The sequence below is a fragment of the Hirundo rustica genome, chromosome Z (genome assembly GCF_015227805.2).
Source record: "Hirundo rustica isolate bHirRus1 chromosome Z, bHirRus1.pri.v3, whole genome shotgun sequence".
Lineage (NCBI taxonomy): Eukaryota > Metazoa > Chordata > Aves > Passeriformes > Hirundinidae > Hirundo > Hirundo rustica.
Genome location: NC_053488.1, coordinates 61,062,589 through 61,084,867, shown reverse-complemented (window position 1 = coordinate 61,084,867; position 22,279 = coordinate 61,062,589). Strand labels below are relative to the sequence as shown.

The window sequence follows — 22,279 nt, the reverse complement described above, 5'->3', positions numbered from 1 at the left end:
ACAGACAACACAAGAGGGATACAGAATTGGGGATACAGTGAAATGAACCATAACATAAACTTCTTATAAAAACCTAATAAAACAGTTCTTCACCACCACAGGGTGGTGCTTATGTTTAATTTGGTTTTTGTCTTTCCTTTTGTGAAAGATACAATTGATTCTGTTTCCTGTGGCCCATTCCTGTACCACTGGAGCAGTAAAGTGGCTGACATTGTCTCACTGGGTGGAATTGGGCTCGGGTAAATAACTAAACCACTGCTTTAAAACTGTGTGCTTTTGCTTTAAAACTGTGTGCTTTTGCCTGTGCCTGGACTAAAAACTTCTCCTTGAGTTAGTCCAAACCTCCATATTTGAGGTGGGAATATATACAGTGTCTTTCTTCTCCTCATTTAACTTACCCTGCAATTTTGATATATTGGTTACCATATATGGCACTATTTTTTAGCATCTGTCCGTCATCTCCAGTTTCAGTTTTAACTAGTGGTCCAGAATCCAGATTCTACATCCTGCCATTCCTCATGAAAGATCCTCTCATACACATCCCGAATCTGTGCCTGAAGCCTGCTGATACGATGATGCTTGACAGCAAACAGCCCCTTTGCCTTCAGCCTCTTCCTGATCACTCTCAGCAACAAGCAGCTCTGTCTCCTGAGGCCTGTCCTCCCTTTCCTAGAAACCTAAACCGCTTGACCAATAAGCAGCCCACTGGATGAGGGACCAGGTCTCAAAAGGATTATTTACTTGTGTGAAAACCTCAGATTCTCAGTATCCCATGGCCTCCTCTTCTGCAGCTTCTTTGTACTCTACAGCAACTGCTGCCTACACTTCAGTCTTTCCTATAGCCACTTCTCTGGCTTCAGCTTCTTCCACAGCTGCCTTTGTCTCCTTGCCCAACACTGCTATGGTTCTCTCCTTCTCCTCATCCTCATCCCTCACTACTTTTGATTGCTGTACTGGCTGAGTCACTCTTTGTTTCTAAAAATCTAGCAGCCTAATCTTGCATCTTCATTTCAAATATTAGTGCCTTATCTGAGCACTTGTGTAAGTCCTTGTCCTCCCAAGTCCAGCTTCTCATCCCAGCCTTGGTACCCAGCACATCTCTAAATATTTTCTCCTGCTCTATAGCTTGCTCAAGGCGTAGTAGTTGGGTAAAATCTCTTTCTATATGCAGCAAAGATTCCAATTTTGCTCTTTCATTTTTCTCTCTGTACAAACATCTCTGTAAGTGATTTACAGATCTCAGCCAAATATTGTGGATATTCTTATAAGGACTCAACCAAGACTTTCAAATGTTTTGCCAGCAAATTTTGTAGTAATTTGTCTCTCTAAACATTTTAGTGAAAAATAGTCTGTCTCTCTCTGTATGAAGATTTTTGTAAAGTGTCAACCAAATTTTATAGAAATGTCTCTTTTTTTTTATCGATCTAGACATTTTAGTAAGGAGTCATTAATCTTTTTATCCTTTTGTATTTCCATCAGCTTGACACACAGTACTCCGCATATGAAGATGGGTATAGGTCTTACTTTCCCGTAACAGGAATGGGGTCCGTGCTTAGCATTTCCTGGGCTGTCATGTCCTGCTCCTCCCTGTTCCTGATCCATCCTGTACCCCATTCAGAGATGGAGATATCTGAGCCCATTCCAGCTAAAAATAGCTCAAGAGCTGTTCAGTCCCTCTCAGCCTCATGAGAATCCTCTCTGTGATGCCAATTTATTGTTACAAGCTGTTTGTTGTAAATTCTTACCAGCCTAAACAACGCCACCAGACCACATGCTGGGGACCTCATGTGCTTTATTGTACAATTGTTTAACTCTGGCAATCCCCACTACTAGACTCAAAAGGTGTTGGCTAACAAGCCCTTCATTTTGTATGGTAGGGGGAAAAATATGGTAGCCATGCTTTGCCCAGGCAAAGCAAGGGATAAGAGAAATTAAGGTGGAAAAGAGAGAGAGATCAAAGAAGTTCAACATCTGTAGATTCCTGCAGTTGGTCCTGCTACATGGATGGTCCAGAGCTGGGAAAGATACAGAAATAGTGAGTGAGGGGGCCCAATGCATTCACTTCCTGTTATAGTTAACCTGGTGCAGCCTGTTATGTAAATGAGACTTTTAATGCTGTTTTGTTTGCGCGTCCACAGGCAGCTCTTTGAGCCTCTCTCTGGGAAGTCAGTTGGGAGGGGACTGAGCAGGAAGCTGGCTTAAAACAGTGCTACTCCATCTCTGTGGAATGGTCTTTGTTTCAATCACACTTCTCCTGTCACAACAGTCAGAATATTTGAGACAAAACATGCTTATACTTAGTCCTCCACAGAAATGCTGGAAATACATCAGTTTTGCTTTCTTTGGGTAAAAGATAGGAAGTTACAAAGTAGTCATCACTACCTTTTAAACTATACTCTTTAATTCACCAATTCACTAGTCCACTCTTAAGATTTGCATTGCTGAAATGATAAGTGAGGGGGTGTCTGTGGAAAGAAAGCTGCTCTTTGTTTCAAGGTTGTAATGTTTTTTCTCTTTTTTTAGTTTTTAAGGAATAACCATGGTCTAGAATCACACCTTTTCTGAATCCCTCTGGGATTCTGAAATCACACCTTTTCTGAATCCCTCTGCAGTAAATCCAAATCTAGTGCAAGTCTGTTTAATAGACTAGTCTTTTCCTGTAAGAAGAGCCTACCTCTTAAAGAATTTTTTTTCTGGAAAATGAGTTTTGTTTGCTATTTCTTACAAATGTGTAAAGCAGACAGAGACCATAAACTGAGATAATTCTGATGAATTACCAAACCCATGAAAAGTAGGTAATAGCTGAATATTTATATTGTGCTTTGGGTTATTAGACTTTTTGAACATATCTAACATTACAGTTCAAGTAAACTGCTTTTTCAAAGCCCCTTTAATGGGAAGTAACTTGGAAGTTGAATAGTGTTTTATTCCACATATTTGGGACAAAAATAATTGTAAAACTAATTCATGATGAACTTGAATCAGAGTTCACATTTCAGGTGTCTTTATTGTTTTGTTTGAATGTATAAGCATGCCACAGAAGAAAAAAGGGGGGTAAAAGCCTCTCTGATAAACTAATGAGCAGTTGTTTCTATCACTCAGGTAACTGGGGCTCAATAAGCTGCATATTAGTTCTTTTCCATGTTCCTCATGAGAGAGAGAAATGGTCTTTTGCAGGGAAAAGAATTTGCTTTGAAATAATTAGATGTGAATGTAAAAGCAGTGTAGGGAGGATTGTACACAGAACTTTGCAGATCCCAGAACAGATCTTTCAGGATGCTTCAGTGAAGACCTGGGCTTCTTTAAGTAAAGAAAATACACTAGTTTCTTTTGTTAAGAGGAGAAGTTGGCTTCAAGGCACTCTGGGATTAACATGATCCCAGATTGATCAGTTATGTATTTTCAGGCTTATTTTTAGATGGTGAAACGTACTAAAACACTAGTTAAACCAAAGAATTGATTTGCCATTTCATTTTTTATTACTGAATTTTCTTTTTAGACTTGTAGATACAATAGCGTATTCTTCACTCATATGTTATGGTGAAAGATTGCATTTAGCGTTCGTCTTGATTTATCTTTTTCTGTCCTTTCTCATTTATGTGTAGCTATTGCATACTGCAGAGTGGGATGTGCAGAAAGAAAATAATTGTATGTGAAGAGGTTATTGTGCTTGCCCTTTTACAATTTTTGTTGAACAACATGTGTTGTTCCCTTTGCATGTTGAGCATGACAGGAAGATATTAAGCCTTCTTACAAAAACAGGGCAATTCCTAATGGCTGTCATTCAATAAATGAACTACAAGTACATATTGCCTTTTTTTTTTTCACTTTTACTGGAGGGCATAAAAGGGTTTACATGTTTCTCTGTTGAACAAGGTTTAGCTTCAGTCTTTGGCTCTGTGTAGTAGTTTAACAGAAGTGTTTGACTGTTTAGGAACATTGCCTTCTGGAGATTTTTCAGGACTGTTTTCTGCTGATGGCTGGGACAAGCAGCATTTGTGAAAAAGAGGGTGTGTGTGTCAGAAATTTGAGGCTATTTCTTTTACCTAGATTTGTTTTTTAATCTACTCCTGTAAATTTAATACATATAACCTGGTTTTCATTCTTTTAATGGGACCATGTTAAAACCATTAAGTTGCTAATGTACCATCAATTGAGACAAAACTGTGTGACTGAACAAAATATTACTTCCTATAAGCTAGTGTCTTGTGTTACTAAAAGCAACAGACATGCAGAGTTTTGTGGACTAAAATATTTTCTTTGTAGCTGGCAGAACCATAAGTTTTAATTAGGCATTATGTAGAGTGTGGTGTATTTTGTAACTAACAGACTTTTATACTACAAGCAAACTAATTCCTAAATTTGTGTTGTTCCTAAAAGGTTAAAATATTTCCAATTCTTTGCAGTGGGTTTCGTCATGCCTCTGAGAGCTGAGTACTAAAGGTTGATATTTGTGCTGACATGCTTTGACTCATGGTTACACTAGTGTATTTTTAAGGAATAGCTCTCTTCAATACTTTAGCATAAATTTCATTTGTCCTTCTTATGGACTGTAGCTAGGCCTTTGGTGGCCCAGTTAGTCTTGCTTAGTAATTGATTAGTTTTTGAATAATAAACACTTACTTACTTTAGAAAGTTCTTGCTTCTTACTTTTTTTTGAAAATAATCTAATTCCTTTGTGCTGGTTGCTCTGGAGCATAAAAAACATACAGTAAATTCTATTTGTTTTTTTTCACAAACTGTTAACATTAGTCCTTCTTTATTTTTAAGCATCCACCTTTGGCATCCTGGCAAGATCAAATGCGTAAATGTGCGCTGTCAGGGACTTCAGCAGCAATTGGAAATAACTAAGTCTTGGAGGGAGATGGGTTGAGGAAGAGGACTAAATTTCTTATTCTTGCACCTTCAGTGATAGTTTTCGTGCCCTGAGTGTGACACTGAGAAACAACACAGGCTTATAAACTTGTAGTTTATGAAGATGATGGTATGAGGAAAAAGATGAGCACTTTACTCAAGCTTTTCCTGAAAATTGATGTTCAGCAGTATCAGTTACTACTGATAACTGTATTAACAGTATGTACTCCTGTATGTATTAGAACTACACAGTAGTTCTAATAGTAATAGAATTAGTTTTTAAATTGTCACTGATGCCTTGGAAGATCACATAATGAGTTAGGCTGGAGCAGACCTCAGAGAGCATTGAGTACAACCTCTGACTGAAGATCACCATGTCAGCATGTCACTCAGTGCTGTGGCCAGTCTTTCCTTAAACACCTCCAGGGATGGTGACTCTACCACTTCCCTGGGCCATCCATTGTCTAAGCACCCTTTCTGTGAAGAAATTCCTCCTAATGTCCAACCTGAACCTCCTCTAGTAGAGCTTAATCTTAAGTTCATGTTATGTATCACAAGAAACAAGGCGTATCTTCTAAAATATGCCCTAGGAAATTACTTTAAGAATCTTGTGCTAAAGAACCGTTTTTTTACAAAGGGGGATACTCAAGAAGTTTGGGTTTCCTTTTAGGCTGCATGTGTGTTCCTTGTGTCACTTCATTTCATTTTATGAGATCCTGACCCACTGGCATGTTGAACACAGAAATTACATTTCATTAATGTGTGTAAACTAGAAACTTATTCTGAGGCTTTTTTGCTTGTTTTGGATTTATAGTTTGGAATGGTGATACTTTAATTCTGCTAAGATGTTACTATTTGGTGGAAGGATTTGGTATTTTTTAAGATCCTAGGATAAGGCTTTCTCTATACTCTATCAAGTATTAGGACGTTCTTTTCGAGCTGTTAAAGCTGCACATTGATGTGACTTTCTGTGAAATGTAGGACACACCATCCATGTGCTTTGGAGTAACACATATTTTAGCTATTCATCCATTATTTGGTTTTCATGTTGAACTCTGGTCCAGTGGAGCAATACAAGACGTAAATATCCCTATATGCACTAGTCTCACCTGAGGGAGGTTTAGTTTTCTTTTTCTTAATTGCCATTTACTTCTGAAGAAACATTCATACTTTCTGTGTGGCTTAGAAGCAATAGGGCTAGTTTGGCTGGTAGTAGGTTAGTGTATTAATTTTTAGACTTTGTTTGAAATGTTGTTTTTGTTTTCAAATCAGGAGCCAATGAAGTCGAGAGCACCACAGCTACATTTGGAATACAGATTCTACAAGCAACTAGGATCTGGAGGTAAAAAGCAGTGTAATGCATTTTACTGTGATGTAATCCAGGGTAAATTTTTGGTTATAATCTATTTAACAAAGTGTTCTTAACTACTTAAAGCTGAAAAAAGCCCCAGGAGTTAGAGGATTAATGTATAAATCCCAGTACTCTAACATTTTTTTTCTACTCTCTAAAGTGTATCTATGAAGTCCTGACTAATTAATAAAACCTACCTAACACAGCATTTGTCTGCATACAGGTATACCTTAAACTAAGTAAGACATACTTAGACTATTCCCAGTGCAACTCTTTGAAAAAATAATGTACATCTCCAATTTGCTCATTTACTAATCATATATATTTGAATTAAAGTTGATGTGATATTTAAATAGCTTCACATTCAGTTTTACTTTACTTCCCTTTTATTGATACAGTATACATTGCTGCTTACTAGTTTTAAACCTCTTAAATATCTCTAGGAAAAGTTTAAATGCAGTTTAATATTAGAATTTCTCATTTCACTCCCCTTGGTACTTTCATACCCAGAAGTACTCTTATGGTGGTTGCCTGAATGATCCAATTATCACCTTTTGTTTTTATAGGTGAGCAATACCTAAAATTTCTCACATATTTTTTGCCTTTCACAAAACTCCATATAATCGGTTAGGAAGATGTGAAGTTTCTTATCCTAGTAAAGTGAGTAGAGATATTCTCTAAATCAGCTATAACTTAGGGAAAAGAAATCTTTTGACGTCTTTTCCCTGAAATTATTCCTAGAGTAGGTCATGTACTTAACTATTATGAGTGGACTACTAACAGTGGTTTTCTACATGCCTGTTCAGGGCCCTTTTAGCAAAGGCAGCCTGGAATTTGTAGCAGTGATTTTAGTTGCGCTTGAGCTAGAATAAAATCTTACTTAGTATCAAAAGTTGTCTCAGGAGAGAAATACACAATGAACCTGCCCATACGACTTTGATTTTGTTACCTTGAATGTGTGTGTGTGTTATGATGAATTTTAATACTTTTTAATTACTATTTTCACCTTTTTCATTAAAATTCAGGATCACGTGCTCATTGCTGCACTGACTCGGTAGTGTTTCTCAGGTAGCTTTTAAAATTTCATGGTACTCTTTTGAAGACTGTATCTAGAGAAGCAAAAGTTCTAGTACGTTCAATTAATACAGACTTTTTCTGCTGCTATATTAGGAATGCTTTGCAACCAGGAGTTTTTAGAGTTTACTTTTGACAAAACACAACATTTTCTCTTCCTAGATGGAAAATAAAGTTGTAGAGGAGTAGTCAAAATCTTGAATCTGTATGCTTGCTGTTTGGAGAAAGTCATTGGAGTATGGTGTATAGGCTTGTTTTGTAAGTAGTTATAAATTGTCAGCATACCGTACACAAGCATTGTGAAGTAGCTGATGAGTAGAAAGCTGAGACCTTAAGTGCTTAACTAATGGGACATGACAATCCACAGGTTAGGTACCTTACCTGTCTGTGTATATAGAGGTGTAATTATTTAAAATTGCAATGGAGCTGTGTAGTGAAGGTAAGAATGAAGCTGTAATTTCCAGTTCCAACTGCAGAAATTAGGCAGTGCTTCTCAGAGGTAGGAACCCTTATAGGAGTATTTCTTGGGAAAATGTCTTAGTGAGTGTCACTATGTTTACCTTTTTATTTACTGAATAAAACTGGAAACTGTGTTTAGTGTATGAAGTCAAGTTGAAGTTACTCTGCTTTCCTTCAGATATCCTTCAATCTTCTTAACCCTGTTTGCTGGTTGCAGCAACTTTTTTCTTTTTCTGTGATGTCTTGTTGAAGTGCTGAAAGGGAGTCACCTCTCTGATTCTTTGCCTGAAGATGGTGACCTTTAGGGTGAAGACACAAAGATAGAGCTGGTGACTTACTAAGCGTCAATATTTATGAAGAACTTTCTTATAGACTTCTTTTGTTTTTGCAATAACCTGCTTTTATTCAAAAGTGAATGCCTCTCCCAGCACAGAACCTTGAAAGCTCCTTTGTGAGCCTTTCTCAGACACTCCACTTGTGGCTTATTTTAATGGGTTTTGTGGCAAAGGCTCATTGTGAAGAAAGTAATTTTCTTCTTCCTATCTACATAAAAGTTTAAAAAAGATTGCCAATTCCTTGTCTTCTGGCAGCTGTCTCTTTTTCTATAATTTTAGGATTTGGGCCCTCAAGCTGAGGAAGTTATGTGGCCTATGATTTTCCAAAAAAAAAAGTTTCAGTATTATGTCGTTTCTGTTTTCATGTAATCTCATGTAATTCAGTTTACTAATTTTTTGTGACATGCATGTTTACTGTCAAGCATAGGTAGATAGCAGTGGTTGTACTTTGAGAGAGAGAATAGATTGAAGGAAGTGATCTTCAGTATGCAAGTTGCAGAGGAGTCTGTCCCAGGAGATATAAAAATAGCTGCCATTGCTGAAAGAAATTTGAAATACAGTAATTGTGAAGATAGAAAGTTTATCTGATGCACAGTTATACACCATACTAGGAGTTACAATTGTCTGAAGCTTTCCATCTTTTAAGCTTCTAAAAATCCACATAAGCAGGCTTTCTTACAATGAAGAAGTATTTTCCTTAGCTTAGTTTTTGTTTATTCACACAAACTTGTAGTAATTTCGCTGATAGCTTTATAACTGTATGGACTGTGTATTTTGCATTTAATTGTACTAAATTGCATATCCCCTTGTTCTCCTCATGTTTACATGTATACTTTTGTATTAATAGCAAGTGACTATTAAACTGTGGTTTTAGAAGTAATTGGTGAAAAGGGAATTGCACTCCTAGTACTCCTTCCCAGTCTTGGAAGCGGAGGCATTATTTTCTATTAAAACACCATGATTTTCACAGATAGAAACTACAAATTCTACAGTTTATGCTACAAATTGGCTTATGCTTAGTGTGAAATAACCTGAAGCTTAAGGGATAAAATTCCTGTAGGCCCTGTGAAATCCCACTTAACTTGGAGGTGGCAGGAGGAGGAGGGAGAGGCATTAACATGTGAATGAATACTTCTAGAAGAAAATTAGGTTATTTTCTGGCAATATCATCCTGAAAGCAAGTAATGAAAATATTATTGTGATAGCGAGTTATTTTACCATCAAACCCTTTTTAACAGAGCCGTTTTGTAATTCCTCTGATCTTGCAGGCATCCTTGATGGAAAGAGTAGCATTTTGAAATTGTATGTTGTCTTGGTATTTCCTTATCTGCAGACAGTATCTGTCCACTAAATCTATTTATTTTTATAACGTCCCTTTTTCTTGCCTTTCTAATGACCTTTTGGGTTGGTTTTTTTTTTTTTTAATATATATATTTTATTAATATCTGCCCTTAGTCATGCTGTTTTGTGTCCTAAATGCCATGAAGATGGAAGACATTCTTGACTGAAAAAAAGATCAGAGGATTCCTTTATAGTTCTGCTCACTGAGAGAACAAGGAGAAAATAGGCATGAAGTAAGATATATGTGTGTTTTTATGCACAGAACTTTGCAACTGAGAGTATTAATGCTTTGTATTTAATAAAATGTGGTTTTGTTGTGCATGAATAAAAATTAACGTTTCAAAACTATTCCTTTGGAGAGGATCTACTCATAAGGAAGGCCTAACTGTAACTTTACTTTAAATATGCTCTTTGAAATGCCTCTGAATGTGTGGTGACATGTAGGTGTTTGTCAGGAAAAAAATGTGAAGACTCTTTCTTAAAGACTAAATACTTTCAGTGCTTTTGGGCTTTATGAAATATTTTTAGTTTTTAGGGAAATGGACCTCAAACTTACTAAACACAGCTTTTACAATTAGTTTAAAGATGTGGCTTATTTTAGTCTCAGCATTATTTAGGTTTCATGTAGGTTTTATATATGAATAAATATTTTTATGCAAATTTCTTTTAGTAATGGAGGGTGTTTTCCTCAGGAAGCTTGAGATCATTAGTCAGTATGCAGAAGTTTCTAGTCAATTGAATGAGGGATCTGTGGATGAAATTTAGAATATCTTTGCTTCTAATAAATTTTGTTTAATATGTATTTTCTTAACATGCAAGTATGACTTACAAGAAAAACTGCTATACTATCGTAAGTGCAGTACTCCAAATAAAATGATTGCTGAATTCTTATCTGAAGTTGCTCTAAGGCTTTTGGAATGATTAGAAAAGAGTTTTGTATTTTTTATTGATTTTTGAATTAATCTTTTATGCTATCTGCCTTTCTTTGCATGATTAGAAGATGAGGTGTAGGTGTATTTCATGCACTATGCTGTAATTTAACTGACAGATATTTACAATATGGTTCAGTTTCCTTTTGCAGAAAGGAGTCTCTAAGTGAAAGAAATTATGTGTTATGTGTTGAAGAGCACAAAAACTTTTCAGCTTTCATTGTCTGATTTTTCTAATCTCTCTTAATAAATGGGTCATTATCATAATGACTAAGAGCCTTTGCAAGTGAATGAGAACTCTTTTGTTTTTACTTACCTGACAAGTGGAGGAAAAGAATGGTAAGCAGCTTCCAGTTCTTTAAGTAACTTAGTAGAGCTCCTTTTTGTAATGATGCTGCTAGAACAGACTTACTTAGAACAGTTCTTGTTTATAGCAACATTTTTTATAGCAATTTATAGCAATATTTTTTTTCATTTGAGCGTCCTTTTCGAGGTCAAAGATCTCAAAACAGGTCACAGATCTGTTCAGCAGTGGATTATCCTACTAGTGAAACCATTGTACTAGTATTTCAGACAAGGCAGATACTCAGTATTGTAAATCAGGTTTATTTTTCTTAACTTTCATGCATTTGTTCTTCTAGCTGGAATCTAGTTAACACTTCCACTTAAAAAACTGGAACCCAAACACTTTTCTTGCAGGCTGACTGCTATTGACCAGTCAATGTATGGGATATATTTGTCCACAGTGGAAAAAGGTGTTATACTTAAGAAGGTCATTGCCATTGTGAAATGAGTGTTGAGTATTGCATCCTGTACCTGAATCGTGATTTGGTATGAACATTCATGTTATGTGCTCTGTATTGCTGTCTAAAAATACAGTTTTCTGTTTTGAGATCATGCAAACCTGCCTTTGACACAATGGAATCATAGTATTTGGACAGCTTTAATGACAAAGTTACTGTTGGATTAGTGATTCAGGAAGGTTTCAGCATGGGCATAACGTGGTTTTGGAAGATACGGAAATCTTAATCTACAGTAAATGGAGTCTGCTCACCATTTTCTAGTCAAGCTCAGTAGAATATTTATTTTAGCATTTAGAGCATGTCAGGATTTGCCAGACTGATAAACAACATTTTGATTTCGGAATGTAGCAAAGTGAGTTTGAGATAGTTTGAGTTTCTGATTTTGAGGGGGGCAGAGTACCTTAAGGCAAGAACACTTCCCTGTTTGTGAGGTACCTCATACATGGTTTAATGTGAGCTAGTAGGTTAGATATTGCTGCTTACAGTTTTCTTTTTTGTGTTGGAAATGTGTTTGATGGGCTGAAGGCCAAGAATGAGGTTAAGTACTTTAGTGTTTTTTCCTCTAGATAAAGACAAAAATATTTAAGGTAAGAAAACATGTTCCTGCATTTAACTTCAGTTCAGGCCAACTTTAGCTGGTGTGTGTGAAATCTGAGTGTTCAGTGACAGCTATTAATTTTTTTTGTACAATTCCATTTAGGGTATGGAGTCTGTCAAGCAGATTTTGCCAGTGAAAGATAAGCTGTCTTTTGTATTTAAGGTAATTACATGTGACTTTCACTGTCACTGTAAACCACTGGGAGAAGGCAGTGGGATCTCAGATTGCTAGACCATCTCTGGTTCATCCCCTGGGCGATAGCCACCTTGCCTTTCACTTTAGCCTCTGGGATAAAAGGCAGCCCAACATAATTTCATCATGGTGTATTAGCATCTGTTCGGCTGTAAGTCTTCCCAAGACAAAAAATTCAGTATAATAATTTTGTAATTTCTTTCTTGGTTGGTAGGCTGTAACATACTTTACTAAATTTGTATTCTATCATACTGTGAGGAAGTGTCTCAATAACAAGTCTTCTGAGTGTAGTGCTAGAAACAAAGCACTACAGCTAGATTATTGTCAGGTGATTATTTTTGTTCATGGATCTTCTAGAAACAATTTAAAATAACTTCTCATTCTTTTCAAAATATTTTGGGGTTGATGTCTTGCTGCTATTATAGGATAAACATTGTGAAAGTTATGAAGGTTTGAAATGAGTTTGAAAAGAAAATTTTACGAGAATACTCGAATGTGACATGTGCGGCTATATTAATTGAATGTTCCCACTATTTAGTTAAAGCAGCAGTAATTTACTGGAGCTTCAGATTTTAGAGTATTATTTAATTTCTAAACCAAGGGTGTTATGTTTCTAATGATCAAGGACAGCGTATATGGAAGACAAAATGTCTAGCTGTAAACTACGGAGTTAGCAAGTAAGTCAGTTCAGGGTAGTTGTAGTTTACATATCTAAATAACATTTTATCCGTTCTTACAGATATGTCTGAGTTGTCTCACATAATATCCTTTCTATGCATCTTGCTAGCCATCATTCAGTATAAATGCAAAGTGAGTTTTATTAGTAACTTCACATTAATATTGCTTGGAACTATACTTCTAGGTAGGTAGCTGAGAATTTGCTCTTAAACTGACGCCTGTTTCTTGAATTTTAAGTCATGCTGTCCTGCTTTATTACTTCTGTTCTAATTGGACTGGCATTATTATGCTGGGGAATAAACAATATGCAGTCATTTGAAGTGATTGGTAATCATTATTATGTAAAAAACACTAAACATGCAGATGATCTTAGAAAACAAAGCTCTAAGCTTAATTTAAGAATGTAGTGTTAGAGCATGTAAATGGAATCAAATATTTAATCTTCTGACTGAAGAGGAATCTGTTTATAGGCACTTTTAATCTGTGTACTGATGACTGCTGTGGTTGTGTTGGGAGTTTTTTGGGGAAAACTGTGACTCGGTTTTGAGTTTTTGCTGCTGATATCCTTCCATTAAAAGAAGGTTGAGCTGCTCAATTAATAATGTGAATATGCTAGTATTTGTTTATGTGAATAAACAATGATGATAATACCCAATTTATTTTTTAGGTGTAGTCCAACAAAAATTTATAAGTATGTTGCTGGCAGTTTTTCTTCTTTTGTGCCAATCTTTTCCTAGCATTTAGCTTAAGGACACATACAGGCTTTTCTGAATTTAAAGTAATTTTTTCCCCTAGAATAAGTGTAAGAGATCTGGTGATAGTGGCAGCTCCATAATAGAATTGCATGATAATGCTTTCGATAGACAGTAGTTACGGGCCATAAGAAGCCTGGTTGTATGCAAAAATGTATCTTGGTTTTGTGTTGTGACATCACACAGATTTCAGAGATTGTGGGTGTTGTGAGGCATACAATAGATAGCTGTAATTGTGGAAGGAATCGTAATAATACAGTTCACTGAACAAAGTGAAAGTTAGATAAATGGGTATTTCATTTAATAATGAATACAATAAAATGCATCTCTAATTATGTTTTAGTAATGTAAATAAAGAACATTTTCCTTTGAAATAGATCTAATTATTTTACTACTATTTCTTCTTTTTGCAAACATGTTCCTATATTTGTAAGTAAGAGGTGTGGTCTAAGTGTTGCAATGATAAAATGTCTCATTCTACCTTTAGAGTTTATAGTTCATGGCTGATCATGATTTCTGTAGCATTAAGGTGGAATGTTTCCAGAGAGTGTATGATCCCCTGTGTATGCTGCTTTGCCTCAAGTGAGAACACACTACCCTGAGCTTTATAATCACTTCCTTTGAGAGGATTCAAACCAGATTCTGTAGACTAACTAGGGAATACTTGTGTTTTTGACAGTTCGTCGGTTTGTATCTTTTATAAGACTACCAGTATCAACGGGCCATGAAAGACAACTGTAACTGCAGTTCTTCCAACTAATTTAAAGTATTTAGCTTGTGTCCAATGGACTGCCACATAGGAAAATTAAGGTAAAAGGCAGTAGGGTATAGGAAGCTGAATACACAACACCGTGATCTGCACAGGCAGTCTTGCGTCTTTTATTGGCATTTATGTGTCTGATTTAACACGCTGTAAGCAATAAGATATAATGCAGATACCATCAGTCTGTTTCTTGACTGGTTTAGACAAAGCTCTAAAAGGAAATTGATATTACAAGAAACTGAAAAACACATGGGAAAGCTACTTACTAGCTTAAATAGCTTTACAAATTTAGATTGTATTGTATATAGATGTTTTGCCAAGATACAGCTCAGAATTAAGTCAGTGATAGATGAGGTTAAATGCAAGTGGTATTGCCGCTGGCCTGTGGATTACATATTCCTTTAGCTATCTCTGCTTCCTGTTTGTCACGTTAATTTCTTTTTTCCTGAATGAGGACACACACATATATTAATTGAAGCTATGATGTAATATCTGTGTCAAAGCAAATAGATGGAATTTATTCCTTAAGATACAAATGTGTGTTTGTGCTAGTCATGTATATTGCTCTAGATACCTGGAGTGAACAAAATGCTGACTCAAGCTTAAATCAGGTTTAGTGAATGAAGTTCTTGAAAAAGACAATGACCAAGATGGGTAATTGTCCCAAAGCAAAAGTAACTTAACTATTTTCTTTATTTTAGAGAAGTTTGGCAGGTACAGTTTAATCTACTAGTCACGTTTTCTTTATTCTAATATTTTTAACCTTTTGTCATTGTAGAGGAAGTCAGATCTGTCAGCTTTAAAAACTTTCTGGACATCATGTTCATAAACATAGTGGACTAAAGTATTTGAGTAAATGTGGAATGGTATAATCCATAAATCAATGTAACTGGTTTAGGGGGCTCTCCGTGCCCTCTCTCCCTTCCTGGTGGATAGTGAAGTATTTTTGCAGTGTTTGGACTTGATTTTGGAGACCAGAGGTGTACAGTGGTATTGTGGCTAATGAAAGTTAACTTTTATAGAAGAAACTGGAGTCCAGGTGGTGTTCAACTAGTTAATTTTCAAGTCAAGGCTTCTTTGATTTTTGTCAAGAGTAAAATAGGATTAAAATCACACTGGCTTAAAATGGATTTACAATTTTATGATAGGCCAGTCACCTGAGTATTGTAGATTACTTTAGTCAATTGAGCCCATTCAAATGAAAATGTTTTACTTGTCAACAAGTACAAAATCTAGAGATAGGCAAATGTGACTCATACCCTGTTTACAGGGTTTTAAACCTAGAAGGGAAATATGTTTGAATGTAAAGTAACTTAATGGGGGTATGTGAATCTACTTTTTTGGCCACAAGTAAGTTTCCTCTTTGATGGAAGAGGAGGAAGTTAAATGTAACTTTTAGTGACATTTGTGTGACAATTGAGTTCTGCTTTTAATTGGGGAGGGTTACGACTTTTTAAGAAGGATAATTGAGAATGGGAAGATCTCTCAAGGTACTAGAAAGGATTGACTGGTAATCAAATTAATTATTAATCGAGAAAATGAGGACCCCTGTCATCTTTAAATTCCCAGAAAGATAACTGGAATGCGTCTTAAAAGTTCAGTGTATTTCCTTCTTTTGTTCTCCAGTGGTTTGAGCCAGAGTAATTAAAAATGGAAATTATATACGCCCTCTGAATTGGTAATAGGTAGTGGAGTCTCTTATAAAAAAAATAGGGGTTTCTTAAATTTCTAAAAATCAGAGTTTCTTTGTTTTTAATTTAACGAATATCTCTTAAAGGTTTATGTAAGAGAGCTTATATTTGTCTCTCTGAAGTGGGAGAAAAAGCCTCATATATGTTTTTATCAGTAGCATGTTACTTTCTGATTCCTGGATATTTAGAGATGTAAAAAAAGAATGTATGTAGCAGAATGATACTTACTTATTGCTTTTAAGCAAAAGCATTAAGAGTGCTTTGATTAAGAACCAAAGCCCCTAGCTTCTAGTACTTTGAACTGTTAATATCAAATTATTTCATCAACCTGAGTGATGTTAGGATGCTCCATATGCACTGCAGAAGTTGTTACATGTTAAACACAGTTTTGGAACGTTTTGGAATTCTCATCTAATCAAAAGACCAAGTGTTGTAGGTATCTATCTGATAATTCAGGATGATATTTTTAAATTGAAGATACAGGATGATACAAGATACATATTCTGATACAGGATGTAATATGGTCAATGCTCCTTCATTTGTAGCAATAGACTACTCCTATGAAGTCTCTCTGAAGTGGGTATGATTATGCATTTTAATTATATTAGTATAGAGATGATACATAGTGAAAAACAAGCTGAAGTCTTCTGAAAACTGAACAGTTAAACTGGAATTTTAGGGGTTGCTCTTTAAGTATTCTGGCTTTTAGTAAAAGAGATTAGTGAAAAACCTCTTAAAAACCGTGCATTCATTTGATGGTAATTTTGCTAAAACAGTTCTTGTTTGTTTGTTGGTTTTTACCCAAACCTATAGTGAATACAATTACAAATTTGTGTCCTCAGTGTGTCACTATAGTAACGTATGAAAAATTGAAAGCTTTATCTACTTCAGAAAATACTTAGAGTTAGGGTTACCTTTGACGTACAGAGAATGAAGGTGAAATCCAGTGTTTCTTTAAGGTGTTCTGAAAATAGGTTTGGTATTTCTGTATAGTGTGGTTTTGTAACATTGGACACAGTGGAAAAAGCTCACATAAAAATAATACATTTTCAGAGTATTAAATATTTGGAATAAATGAAACAGAGGGTATGTACTGATGAAAAAAAAACCCCAAAATCTGGAATAACTAGCTTCCTTAAGTAAACAAAATTCTGCTGAATGAGATATCCTGTGCATGTGAAAAAGTACAAGATGAGTAGAAGCAATGATCCCAAGCTGTTTTTAATTAAATAGACACACAATGCATAGTGTACAAAAAGGTGGAAGTAAAATTGGATCATAAGGCTTTAACTGTATTTTCAAACTTCTGGATTGCCTGTCTTCCTGTGTCAGGTGTGTTCATTCAAAACAATAAAATTCAGACTTAATGTATCATTAAACTATTGTGTTCATTAATATATTTTCATTTTTTTAAAATTATTTCTCTAGATAATAAGGTGTTTTTATTCCCAAAGGTAGGAATAGCCTTAATTTAAAAAGTTTAATTTAAGTGCATTTTTTTGTACAAGAGCTTATTTAATCCTTTCTTTGTGGCATTTTAAAACCCTGTTTAATTTATGGTTACATAAATTAAACTTCTAATTTTAATTTGTTAGAAAAATCTTGATAATCTTTCACAGGTCAAATATGTAATAGTACCATTTTCATTTATTTTGTGATTATCTTCAATATTCCTGTTGTGTCTTTTACCGGTATTTTTTTATGAGGTTTATTTTTGCTTTACTGGGAAAGAAGTATTTTTAATTTAAGATCTACACGAAATTGGGTAGGATTTTTATTGCTATGTTTGTTAGTCTTATTTAACCCCTTATCATTACTTTGTATTTTCATTTTACAGATGGAATACCTCAGGTTTATTATTTTGGCCCATGTGGCAAATATAATGCTATGGTGCTAGAACTACTTGGACCTAGTCTGGAAGATTTATTTGACTTGTGTGGTAGGACATTTTCTCTTAAAACCGTTCTTATGATAGCCATACAGTTGGTAAGTAGAATAGATGTTAATTTGAGTGCTCAGTAGAATAACTAAATCAGTCTTCAATGGATTAAATGCTTACTTCACTTAGGAGATCTGTACTTCTCATGTTTTAAATTGGTGTTGGTGGTATTTATAATGCTTGTGATACAGTTTAAGCAGGCATACTCTTACATTACTTTCATTTACTTTGTTCCAGTTTTTCAAGTCAGTTCATGATTGTAATTTCTTGTGTCTTGAGTTCTCATCACAACCTAAAATCAAGAATTTTAGTTTGACATATTCTTTAAAAAAAGCAAACCGTAAGGAAATAAAAGTAATTTTAGCCCAATGAGCAGTTGTATTATGGGAGTCCTAAACAGCATAAATATTTTCTCCTGGATATTCTTATAAAGAAGCAAACAAAGAAAGGAAAAAAACCCAAAATCCTTCCAGAAGTTATAGCAGAAAATTATTCAATGAAGAAATTTTTTTTTTTTTTTTTTAAGATTTCCTTTTTTGTTCTGACTTGAGGGTGGGTCAAAGTGCAAAGAAGGACAGTTAAAGCTGTGCATGTTTACCAGATCTCCACTTTTCCTAAACAGTGATATTTTTACCTGTGATGGTTAAAAATAGCTGTTTAAAGCATGACTGTAACTGTATAACAGGCCTCCAGCTACGGATATGCAGACACGTTGAACTTATTTACAGCCAGAATGATCAAGTTATTTTTTTTAAATGCTCAATTCCGCACAAGTTCAAAGATCCAGCTTTATTTAATGCTTCCTGTTCTTTTCTGAATAAGGAAATTTTTATAGAAAGCAGTCCAGCTAGAATGGACTTTATATGCATAGTGATGAACTTTCAGTGTTTCTCTGATTTATATCTTTAATATGTCATAGATCTACATCAAACTTAGCTGCTTACTGCTTGGTGACATAATTTCTTGTTTTCCTTTAATGTACACAAAACATACTTGTGCCAGCTGTTTTGAGAGACGAAAACTTCTGTTATGTACAAGATTCATGACTGATGTCCAGTGTGAAAGTTTCCAATACACCAATTGGTGTATTTGCTTTGGAAAAATGTACAACTTTCATTGACTAACTGGGAGATACTTTGTTAAGAACAATATCTCTTTGGTCTTAAGATATTAAGAGGGATAGTTTCTTCTACCTTTGAAGCCAGTATAAAATATTTAGCTTCTAACATTTTAGTGTGGCAATTTGAAGCTTAATCTAAACTTCCTTTCTATTTTTTTTTCTTTTATTGAAGATTTCTCGCATGGAATATGTCCATTCAAAGAACTTAATATACAGAGATGTAAAACCTGAGAACTTCTTAATAGGACGACCCGGAAACAAAACTCAGCAAATTATTCACATTATAGACTTTGGTTTGGCAAAGGAGTATGTAGATCCAGAAACAAAGAAGCACATACCATATCGAGAACATAAGAGCCTTACAGGAACGGCTAGATATATGAGTATAAATACACATTTAGGAAAAGGTACGTGTACTTTTTAGGTACAGAAACAGCTGTGATTTGTCATAAACCATCTTGCTTTTGAGTTTCAGGTTTTCTCAGTCTATCATAATTAAGAGCTGCAAATTTTGTGTGTTGTGCAAAATATAGTTTGTCCTTATGGAAATACTGTTTATGGGAATAGTCTTTTTTGAATCTCTGATTGTCATGATCATGTCTTGGCAATTGTCCTCTTTGTTAGCTGTCTTTAAAAGAAAGATGAGATGTATCTTTTTGTAGCATAATACCTTCACATTATAAGTATACCATGTCAGAATGAAGTGTACAGGAAATAGATGTGCTTATTAAATACAGAAAAGTCAATAGGTTGCAATAACATGGGTTTCAATGCTTCTCTGCTTTTACAATCTCTTGGAAGTGCACCATAAAATAATAAAGTAATTTAGAGATGATGCTTATTTCTTTATTGTTTTTTAATGCTTACGCTGTTTATAAGGTTTTGTCAGAGTTGTTAAAGGTTATGCCAGCAAGCTAAAGAAATTACAGGAGATATATAAATATGAAAGTTGTTATTATTGAATGAATAAATTCACCTTGAAAAAGGTATGAGCACTCAGGTCTTTGTTTATTCCAGCTATAGAGAAGTTTTCTAGTGAGAACAATTAGTTAGACCCCTTTGAATTCGTGTAAGCCAGTGCTTATCACTACATGGTAACCACTAATTAGGTTACTCTTTGAATTGGGCATAAAAATGTTGCACAATACTTACCGTTTAACTGTAAGTGTAACTGTTAAATACAGCAAATGAGAAACCATTCACACTTCTCAGACAGGAATAAGGTATTTTATCAATAAAGCTGAGCCATGGAATTACTTAGATTGGAAAATATCCTTAAAGTCACTGAGTGCAACTAAACTAAACCATGTTCTTAAGCACCACGTCTACAAGGCTTTTAACATACCTCTGAAATGGTGACTCTATCACTTTGCTGGTCAGCCTGTTCCGATTGTTGAGAACCCTTTTGGTGAAGCAAATGTTCCAAATATCCTAAATCTGAACTTTCCTGTGGCTCGACATGAGGCTTTTTCCTGTTGTCCTATTCCTTGTTCCTTAGGAGAAGAGGCCAGCCCCCACCTGGCCTCACCCTCCTTTCAGGGAGTTGTAGAGAGTGATAAGCTCTACCCTGAACCTCCTTTTCTGAACACTCTCAGCTCCGTCAGCTGTTCTTCATAAGATCTGTGCTCCAGATCCTTCACCAGCTCTTTAGTGGGCATACTCCAAGACCTCAAGTAGGATTTGAGTTCTCTAAATCCTACTTTTGGAACTCAAGTTCTTCAGATAAAAGAATATATTTTTCACTATATTTTTCTAGCATAAATATTGATGTCAGCTTAAGGTGACCTACATTTTTGACACTGGGCTCTTGTCTCCACTAGGCAGGGTAGACTTCTGATTATTATAAAATTTTCAACAGTGTCACAATCACTTCTAAAATCAGATTTTTTTTTTAATTTTAAATCAAATTTAAATCAAATTTAGTTTTGATTTTAAATCAAATTCAAATTTTAAAATCAAATAAATTTTTTACTCCTCTTTAAATGAGAAGATTGCCCCAAAATCTTTTAAGAAAAATCAACCAAAATGTAAAACTGGCAACTACTTAAAAAACAAATTAAATTTTGATTACATGTCTAATATTAACACAGGATGTGTTATTTTTTGTAACTGGTAACTTGTTTAATCACAGAGTGGTTTAGGTTGGAAAGAACCGTAAAGATCATCAGTTTCAACCCCCTTGCCATAAGCTGGAACACCAAGTTGCTCAAAGCCCCATCCAACTTCACCTTGGACAGTTCCAGGGATGAGACCATCCACAGCTTCTCTGGGCAGTGTGTTTCAGCGTCTTGCCACTCTCACACTGAAGAATTTCTCCTGACTATTTAATCTAAACTTACTGTCTTTCAGCATGAAGCCACTAGTCCTTGTCCTTGTAAAAAGTTCCTCCATAGCTTTCTTGCAGGCTCCTTTTGGGTACTGTGCTGTAATGTCTCCCTGAAGCCTTCTCTTCTCCAGCACCAACTCTCAGACTGCCTTCATAGGAATGGCACTGCCTGAACCTCTTAATGGACTTGCTTCATCAGGTGCATGTCCTTCTTACCTTGGGGATCCCAGAGCTGGATGCAGCACTAGAAGTGGTGTCTCAGCAGAGCAGAGGTATAGAATCCCCTCCCTCACTCTACTGGCCACACTGTTCTGGATGCAGCCCAGGGCATGTTCAGTGTTCTGGACTATGAGTGCATATTGTGGGTTCATGTCCTGCCTCTCATCTGCCAGCACATGCAAGTCGTTCTCATGGGGCTGCTCTCCATTCTCTGCTCAGCCTGTATTTGTGCACCTAACCCAGGTGCAGTCCTTGCACTTTTCGTTGTTGAACTTCATGTTCCCACAGGTCCACCTCCCAAGCCTGTCCAGATGCCTCTGTGGCATTCCTTCCCGCCAGCATGTTGGCAGCACCATGAAGCTATATGTCACTGGCAGATTTTCTGAGGGTGCTCTTGATCTCACTGTCCATGACACCAGCAAAGGTGTTGCCCAGCACTGATCCCAGTACTGCCACTAAGGAACTGCTCTCCACTTGGATGTGGAGTTGTTGACCACAACTTACAGTGTGTACACTCAGCCAATTCTTTATCTTGTTTCATCTGTCAAATCAGTGTCTCTCCAGTTCAGAGACAAGGATATCCTGTGTTATAGTGTCAAATACTTTGCACGTAGCAAGGGAGATGGTTGCTCTTCCATCGTGCGCCAAGACTGTAACTGTGTTGAAGGCCATCAAATTTGTTAGGCGTGATTTACCCTTACCGAAGCCATGTTGACCTATCATCACTCACCTCCCTATTTTCCATCTTGCTTAGTATAGTTACCAGGAGGATCTATATTGTGATCATGTTAGGCATTGAGGTAAGACTGACTGTCTTGTAGTTCCTTAGGCCTTCCTTTCCTTCCCTTTGTACTA

The 22,279-nt window shown here is 35.7% G+C and overlaps 1 protein-coding gene across 9 annotated transcripts in view; it reads left to right on the top strand.

The window, feature by feature from the left end:
* The window catches only part of CSNK1G3 (casein kinase 1 gamma 3), a 77,649-nt gene that overhangs the window by 29,742 nt on the left and 25,628 nt on the right, over nucleotides 1-22,279 (top strand). For all 9 annotated transcript variants that reach the window (XM_040089904.1, XM_040089899.1, XM_040089907.1 and 6 more), the window contains 3 exons: nucleotides 6,127-6,196; nucleotides 17,658-17,806; nucleotides 19,052-19,286. In XM_040089904.1, the coding sequence (XP_039945838.1) occupies nucleotides 6,127-6,196; nucleotides 17,658-17,806; nucleotides 19,052-19,286 (454 nt within the window). The remainder of the gene's footprint in view (nucleotides 1-6,126; nucleotides 6,197-17,657; nucleotides 17,807-19,051; nucleotides 19,287-22,279) is intronic.